At 45.0% G+C, this 8,773-nt stretch overlaps 1 protein-coding gene across 4 annotated transcripts in view; it reads left to right on the top strand.

Moving 5' to 3' along the window:
* The first annotated feature begins 122 nt into the window (after positions 1-122).
* The window catches only part of APAF1 (apoptotic peptidase activating factor 1), a 109,859-nt gene continuing 101,208 nt past the window's right edge, over positions 123-8,773 (top strand). The window contains exons 1-4 of one of the 4 annotated variants that reach the window (XM_062203074.1): positions 123-203; positions 4,722-4,900; positions 5,033-5,222; positions 5,852-6,049. In XM_062203074.1, the coding sequence (XP_062059058.1) occupies positions 4,763-4,900; positions 5,033-5,222; positions 5,852-6,049 (526 nt within the window). In that variant the 5' untranslated portion in view covers positions 123-203; positions 4,722-4,762. Of the gene's footprint in view, positions 221-416; positions 649-4,721; positions 4,901-5,032; positions 5,223-5,851; positions 6,050-8,773 lie in introns of those variants that run through there. The other 3 variants (XM_062203075.1, XM_062203076.1, XM_062203073.1) reach the window with 3 other exon arrangements.

The raw sequence follows: 8,773 nt of genomic DNA, 5'->3' as shown, positions 1-8,773 counted from the left end.
GGCCCTGGGTAGCAGCGCGGCGCGCCCCTGTGGCTTAGTCACGCCTCCCACGTAGAGTGTGGGGCGCGCTTCCCTACGTGCGCGTGCGCCAAGCCGGGCGGGGGCGCGCGCGGCGGCAGCCGCCCGGAGGGACTAGCGGCGTGTTTATTTGCATGCGCGGGAGCGCGCTGACCCAGCGGGTGTCGGTCCTGAGGCAGGAGGAGGTAACGATTGGTGTGAAGTGCGTGTCCTGGGGGCAGAAGGAAGGGCTGAGGGAGCCGGAGGCGGGGAGGCCGGGCCGTCGGCGACCCGCGGGGGCTTGAAGTAGCCGTGGTGGCGTCCGGAGTGCTGTCGGGCTCTCCTGGGCGCAGCTGCCGCTCGAGGGAAGGAGGGCGGCTCGGGTGGCCGCCTCCCTTTGTGTCCCGGGGCGGCGTCCACCGGGAGGCGGCGGCCCCTGCCCGCCCCTCGGGTTTTCCTGCGCCCCGGGGTTGCGCAGGCCCAGGTGAGGCACCTGCGAGTCTGACGTTCCTGGAGGCGTGGGGGACGTGGACAGCTTGTGCCCCGCTTCCCGCGTTCCCATTGGGAAGCCCCGTGGCCACTGGCCGCACCCGCGATGAGATCTCTGATCAAAGGTTTGCGTGAGTTCACCTGCGCGCAGTTCTGAGCCAGGTAATTTTAGCAGATTTCAGGGTCTGAGGGTCAGGGGACAATGGGATCGTTAGCAATCCTCTATCTTCCTTAGCAGGAAGAGAAACTATCTAATGAGGAAGTAGTAAGCTACAGTGTTCCTGGATGGATTTGCTCTCTACTTTGTATTTTATGTCAGTGAAAAGTTTTGGCTTTCCATTTTGATGTGATTGTAACAGGTGGGACAGAATATTTCATTTGGGGCAAGTGTACGGTGTACGAAATTTAAGTGTAATGTGGACGGGTAGAGTTGGAAATTAGTTGCAGCAAGCCTGACAAGCGTCTGTTTGCCTAGACACTGAACTGAAAAATTTCGTTTTTGTTTTGTCAAGTCCATTGCAATGAATAGAGGAATTTTCTTGCTTAAGTTAAGAAAATAGAAACGTTGAAGATATGAAGGCCTTGATTCTCATCGTATCTGCTGTCAATTAAGTTTCATGGTGGTCCTGGGAGTTTTGTGATCCTGGACAACACAGACAAATGCCCAACTTCCTTATTTTTGCAAGTGCTACAGTTGGTGACTTTTTTTTTTTTTTTTTTGACAGAGTGGATAGTGAGAGAGAGAGAGAGACAGAGAGAAAGGTCTCCCTTTTTGCCGTTGGTTCACCCTCCAATGACTGCTGCGGCCGGCGCATCTCGCTGATCCGAAGCCAGGAGCCAGGTGCTTCTCCTGGTCTCCCATGCGGGTGCAGGGCCCAAGGACTTGGGCCATCCTCCACTGCCTTCCCGGGCCATAGCAGAGAGCTGGCCTGGAAGAGGGGCAACCGGGATAGAATCCGGCGCCCCAACCGGGACTAGAACCCGATGTGCCAGCGCCGCAAGGCAAAGGATTAGCCTGTTAAGCCACGGCGCCGGCCCAATTGGTGACTTTTAAAGATTATGGTCATCATTGAAGCTTGAAGATTATTGCCCCTTTTCCGTGTGCTCTAAATTACTTGTGCTTATTTCCGGTTTTGCACTTAGGACATAAACTTTCTAATTATTTGCTCTCTTTTTCTTTTCTTCTGTGTTATGAATTCTTCTAGAAACAGTCTGAATTGAGTTTTATACTCATGGAAAACTTCATGTTCTACTTGACATAAAATTGGTAGAAACTTAAAGTATTTATTGCAAAGAATATTGTTTTTTCTTAATTCAAGAAATCTGCTTCGAATCCCCAACCGGGACTAGAACCCCGTGTGCCGGCGCCGCAAGGTGGAGGATTAGCCTGTTAAGCCACGGCGCCGGCCCTTTTAAATTAATTTTTAAGGTCCATGTGATAGTGTTTATTTTATTTGTATATGCAGAGAGAGAGAGAGAGAGAGAGAGAGAGAGAGAGAGGCCATCTTGTGATTCACTCCCCAAATGCCTGAAGCAGTTGGGACTGGGCCAGGCCGAAGCCAGGAGCCAGGAGCTCAGTCAGGGTTTTCCAAGGACCAAAGTTCTTGAGGGATCCAAGTTCTTGAGTCTTCACCTGCTGCCTCCCGGGTGTACATTAGCGGGAAGCTGAATCACGAGCAGAGCTGGGACTGAATCCTCGGGCCCTGCTATGGGATGTGGGCTTCCCAAGTATCCTCTTAGCTGCTCTACCAAATGCCCACCTCTATTTTATAAAATGCTAATTTATAGTAGGAATATTTTTATTGTTAAAAATGGTGATGTGGGGGCAAGCGCTGTAGCGCAGTAGGTTAAAGCCCTGGCCTAGGCCGGCGCTGTGGCTCAACAGGCTAATCCTCTGCCTAGCGGCGCTGGCATACCAGGTTCTAGTCCCAGTCGGGGTGCTGATTCTGTCCCGGTTGCCCCTCTTCCAGGCAGCTCTCTGCTGTGGCCAGGGAGTGCAGAGGTGGATGGCCCAAGTGCTTGGGCCCTGCACCCCTTGGGAGACCAGGAGAAGTACCTGGCTCCTGCCTTCGGAACAGCGCGGTGCGCCAGCCACAGCGCGCCGGCTGCGGCGGTCATTGGAGGGTGAACCAACAGCAAAGGAAGACTTTTCTCTCTGTCTCTCTCTCACTGTCCACTCTGTCAAAAAAAAAAAAAAAAAAAAAAGCCCTGTGTGGGTGCCAATTTGAGTCCTGGCCACTCCACTTCCGATGCAACTCCCTGATAATGTGCCTGAGAAAGCAGCGGAGGATGGCGCAAGTGCTAGGGCCTCTGTGCCCACGTGGGAGACCTGGAAGAGGATTCTGGCTCCTGGCTCCTGGCTTTGGCTTGGCCAGCCCCACTTGTCCTCAGCCATTTGGGGAGTGAACCAGCAGATGGAAGATCTCTCTTTCTCTGTGTGTCTCTACCTCTCTCTGTAACTCTGTGTGACTTTCAAAAAATAAAATAAATCTTTTTAAAAAAAGGTATTGTGTATTGAAAAAATTAAGACAGTATAGAGAAGAAAAGAGAGTGGCTCCAAATCTTGCTACTCAGAAGTAGTCTAAACATTTTGATGAATAAAATTCTAAGCTTCTTCCTATATTTTTCTGTACCAATACATTTTCTTGTTATTTATAGGGTCATATTTTTATTTTTCTTTCTTTTTTTTTTTATTTTGACAGGCAGAGTGGACAGTGAGAGAGAGAGAGACAGAGAGAAAGGTCTTCCTTTTGCCGTTGGTTCACCCTCCAATGGCCGCCGTGGTAGCGCGCTGCGGCCGGCGCACTGCGCTGTTCCGATGGCAGGAGCCAGGTGCTTATCCTGGTCTCCCATGGGGTGCAGAGCCCAAGCACTTGGGCCATCCTCCACTGCACTCCCTGGCCACAGCAGAGAGCTGGCCTGGAAGAGGGGCAACCGGGACAGGATCGGTGCCCCGACCGGGGCTAGAACCCGGTGTGCCGGCGCCGCAAGGCGGAGGATTAGCCTGTTGAGCCACGGCGCCGGCCATATTTTTATTTTTCAATCAGTGTGTCATGAACATCTTTATATTCAGTGCATATATAATTTTAAATATTTAGCACATTTATAATTTTAAATGGTTCTATATTATAAATATTATTTATTCAATGTTTCATTATGTAGCATACTTTTTTTAAAAATAAAGATTTATTTATTTGAGAGGCAGAGTTACAGAGAGAGACTGAGAGCAATCTTCATCTGCTGGTTCACTCCCCAAATGACCACAATGGCTGGAGCTGGGCCGATCCGGTCAGGAGCCAGGAGCTTTTTCTGGGTCTCCCATGGTGCAGGGGCCCAAGGACTCGGACCATCCTCTACTGCTTTCCCAGGCCATAAGCAGAGAGCTGGATCGGAAGAGGAGCAGCCAGGACATGAATTGGCACCTATATTGGATGCCAGGTGGCAGCAGAGGCTTAACCTACTACGCCACAGTGCTGGCCCCAATGTAGTATAATTTTTTAAAATTGTATTTATTTTTATTTGTTTGAAAGGCAGAATGACTGAATAAGCAAGCACATGCAAGAGATCTTCCATCTGCTGGTTCACTCCCCAAATGCCTACAAGAGTCAGAGCTCAGCCAGGCCAAAGCCAGCGCTCATAACTCAATCCAGGTCTCTCACATGAGTGACAGGGATCCAAGTATTGTAGCTGTCACATGCTGTCTTCCAAGATGTACATCGGCAAGAAGGTGGATTAGAAACCAAACAGGGACTTAAACCCTGGCACTCTGATATGGGATGTGAGCATCCAAAGAGGCTTCTTAACTGCTGTGCTTAACACTTGCCCCAGCTTATTTTTTTAAAACCATATTCAGAATGATGGACATTTAGGTTGTGTTCATTTTTTTCCCCTCACCTGAGCACTTTTTAGTAAGTCTCCTTGTGAATATTTTGCATACATATGTGAATATCTTCTTTAGGTAGATTTCTAGAAGTGGGATTTCTGGGTTATAGAGAATTATTTTAAACACTTCTGTATCTTACTGCCTTCTTGAAAAATTGCAACCATTTTTTTTCTCTCCCTGAGTAGTGAATAAGAATGCCTGTTTTCTCACAGCTTTCAAAGCATCAGCTTTTTCCATTTATAAGAATTTGCAAAAAAAAAATTTGTTTTCTTTGTATTTCTTATGACCAGTGAAATTACATCTTTTTTAAATATTTATTGTCCTGACAACTATTTTGATGTTTTGCCTGTAGCTCATGGTTGGTAGTTCAGAGAGAGAAAAATTTGAGACAGGATGGATGCAAAAGCTCGGAATTGTTTATTGCAACATAGAGAAGCTCTGGAAAAAGACATCAAGACATCCTGCATCATAGATCACATGGTTAGTGATGGAGTTTTGACATTACTGGAGGAAGAAAAAGTGAAAAATGAGGTAAAGCCCACTGAGACACTCTATGCCTTCTTAAAACTATTTAGAATTCCAGAACTTGTGCCTGTCTCCACTAACTTGGGTTGTAAACATATTGATTGTTATACACTAAACTACTTAATTTTTTTTTTTTAGCGTACTCAACGTCAACGAGCAGCTATGCTAATTAAAATGATACTTAAGAAAGATAATAATTCCTACATATCATTCTACAACGCTCTGCTTTATGAAGGATATAAAGATCTTGCGGCCCTTCTCCATGGTGGCATTCCTGTTGTCTCTTGTTCCAGTGGCAAAGATTCAGTTGGTGGAATAACTTCATATGGTTTGTATCCATGATATCTTCTGTCGTAATGCTATCATGATGGCTACATTGCTGCAGGTTTGTCTGACTGTAATCCTCTGAAGAGAGTATGATTAGTTCAATGAAAAATGCTTATAAAAAATTGTAGTGGTGTTTTAAATTTAAATATTTCTTACTTGCATGCGTTACTTCTCACATTTTTTTTTAACTTTGGAACTGGTTTTTTTGTTGAGATAATATTATTTAAGCTCTTAATTTTTAGAGATAATAGGGTGGTATGTAGGATTCTATTTATGTTATTTTCCAGTTTTGTGTGTTTGTAGAAAAGAATAATTTTTAGAAATCCATGATCTAGAAGGGAATTCATAAGCACTCTTCCTTTTATACTGCTTTCAATATAAGAGAAAGATACTAGGGATTCAAGGAGTTATAGGGTGAGTAAGGGTAGGTATAGATGGAGACTTATATTGTCTGTCCTTGCTTTTGTTCTCTATGTCCTGAGAAATCAGAAATTTCAACTTAACATGTTAACCACATTATTTCTCTTATAAATTCGGAGGCTAAGTTTCAGCTTGGCTCTCTGGTTTTTATGGTATTACATGAATACCCATTTGAAAGTTCTATTCATTCATGCTTCTTTTGTATTTCAGTAAGGACAGTGCTGCGTGAAGGTGGAGTACCACAGAGACCAGTTGTTTTTGTTACCAGGAGGAAGCTGGTAAATGCAATTCAGCAGAAGCTCTTGAAGTTGAATGGTGAACCAGGTTGGGTCACCATATATGGAATGGCAGGGAGTGGGAAGTCTGTATTAGCTGCAGAAGCTGTTCGAGATCATTCCTTCTTAGAAGGTAAGTTTTTTTTTTAAAATATTTATTTATTTATTTATTTATTTATTTTTATTTTTGACAGGCAGAGTGGACAGTGAGAGAGTGAGACAGAGAGAAACGTCTTCCTTTTTGCCGTTGGTTCACCCTCCAATGGCCGCCATGGCCAGCGCGCTGCGGCCGGCGCACCACACTGATCTGAAGGCAGGAGCCAGGTGCTTATCCTGGTCTCTCATGGGGTGCAGGGCCCAAGCACTTGGGCCATCCTCCACTGCACTCCTGGGCCATAGCAGAGAGCTGGCCTGGAAGAGGGGCAACCAGGACAGTATACGGTGCCCCGACCGGGACTAGAACTCGGTGTGTTGGCGCCACAAGGCAGAGGATTAGCCTGTTGAGCCATGGCGCCGGCCTGAAAGATTTATTTATTTATTTGAAAGTCAGAGTTACACAGAGAGAACAGAGGCAGAGAGAGGGAGAGAGGTCTTCCATCCACTGGTTCACTTCCCATTTGGCTGCAACAGCCGGAGCCACGCCGATCCAAAGCCAGGAACCAGGAGCTTCTTCCCATTCTCCCACACAGGTGCAGGGGCCCAACGACTTGGCCATCTTCTACTGGCTTCCTAGGCCATAGCAGAGAACCGGATCAGAAGTGGAGCAGCTGGGACTCGAACTGGTGCCCATATGGGATGCCGGCACTGCTATGCCACAGCGCTGGCCCCTGCATAGCATCTTAAATGTTTAGCTTTTATTCTCTCTAATCTGTGCTTCTGTCTCACATCTCCTTTTCTGATTCTGATTGTATTACCTCCTTCTTATAAGGACCCTTGTGATTTTGTTGTGTTCACTTGATAGTCCAGGATAATTTCTTTATCTCAAACTCCTTAATTTTAATATTTAATGAATCTGCTAAGTCATTTTTGCCATGTATTTATTAGTTCTGTGGATTAGCATGTGTACATCTTTTAGCCAGGAGAGATTTTTCTGCCTACTATAGGCATGATTAAATTTGGAATTTTTTTTTTTCTTAAACTATCACAGTGAGGCTTGGCTAGCCAGGCCAAGAAGTTCGTAAAGATATCAGATGACTGTTAATAACACTGGAATAAAACTAGTTCCCTTGTATCTTTACAATTTAGGAGACTGTAAGGTTGAAAATGGATTAAAAAAAAAAATAAATAAACCAAGCTGAAGCTAAGAGCCTGGAACTCCATCCTGGTCTACCACATGGGGGGCAGGGGCCCAAGCATTCAAGCCATCTTTCACTGCTTTTCCAGGTACATTAGCAGGAAGCTGGATGGGAGGCCGAGCAGCCAGGACACAAACTGGTGCTCATACTGGATGCTGGTGTCACAGGCAGCAGTTCAATCTGCTGTGAGGTTTCAGGCAGGACTAGATTTAAACCTGCCTGTAAGTTTAGTGTCCATTTTAGCACAGAGCTCTTTATAAAGGGAAAGAAATTTTTGAAACTTGATTCCATTAATGAATTCCAGTGGAATGGCAGTTCCAGTGGCATCCTATACTACTTTAATTCTGCAATTCTATTGGTTTCTTATCTTTAAAAATAAAACTTGTTATAATATGTCTACCGTTGTGTGGGAGTTGACTGTAACAACTAGTAGGTTTTTCAGATCGGCTTTAGATTCATTTAACATCTAGTGACTGACTTTTCTTGCTTCAGATATTCTTGTATTCAGTAAATGTTTGGGAAACTACCATGAGCTTGGCAGTGTTTTGCTCTTAAATTATAGTATAAAGCATTTTCTTTTAATAATATAGATAATAAGGGGGTTACAGACTTGATTAAAATTATGGTTCCTGAGGTCGGCATTGTGAAGCAGGTAGAGCCACTGCTTGTGATGCCGGCATCCCAAATGGGCACTGGTCAAATCCCAGCTGCTCCACATCCAATCCAGCTCCCTGCTATTGGCCTGGGAAAAGCAGTGGAAGGTGGCCCAAGCCTCTGGGCCCCTGCCATGCTTGTGGGAGATCCTGATGAAACTTCTGGCTCTTGGCTTCACCCTGGCCCGGCTCTGGCTGTTACAGCCATCTGAGAAGTAAACCAGCAGGTGGAAGATACCTCCGTCTCTCCCTTTATATAACTTTATCAAAGTAAATAAATAAATCTTAAAAACATGGTTGCTATAGAAAGTTTATTTTAGAGTGGTGGTTGATGTGAAGACAATATATTAAGTTAACTAGATGTGTTTTCAATTAACTCAGTGTTTTTTTTTTTTTTTTTTAAGTTTAGCCCTTCCTTTTCTTACTTGTAGGGAAATTGTAAAGAGTTTGACATCTTTAAACTGTTTACATTGCTGTATTAATATGCTGAATTTTAAAAACATGCTGTTTACCTGTTTGTTTCTGTCTGTCCCAAGATTTTCTTGATGTTGTTAGTTTATTCATTGATACCAGAATAAACATCATGTGAAAGTAGGATGGGGTTAGTTTTATCTGAAAAATGCAGTTTTTTCCTGAATAAGTTTCTCTGAATGAATTATGTGTATAAACCTTATTCAAGGCTAAATTGCTCCCTCTTGTGCCCATAGTCAAGATTTTTTTTTTTTTTTTTTGACAGGCAGAGTTAGACAGTGAGAGAGAGAAACAGAGAAAGGTCTTCCTTTTCTGTTGGTTCACCCCCCAAATGGCTGCTACGGCCTGTGCACTGTGCCGATCCAAAGCCAGGAGTCAAGTGCTTCCTCCTGGTCTCCCATGCGGGTGCAGGGCCCAAGCACTTGGGCCATCCTCCAT

This window comes from Lepus europaeus, chromosome 10 (assembly GCF_033115175.1).
Source record: "Lepus europaeus isolate LE1 chromosome 10, mLepTim1.pri, whole genome shotgun sequence".
In the NCBI taxonomy this organism is placed as follows: Eukaryota; Metazoa; Chordata; class Mammalia; order Lagomorpha; family Leporidae; genus Lepus; species Lepus europaeus.
This window is presented reverse-complemented; position numbering and strand designations above follow the sequence as displayed.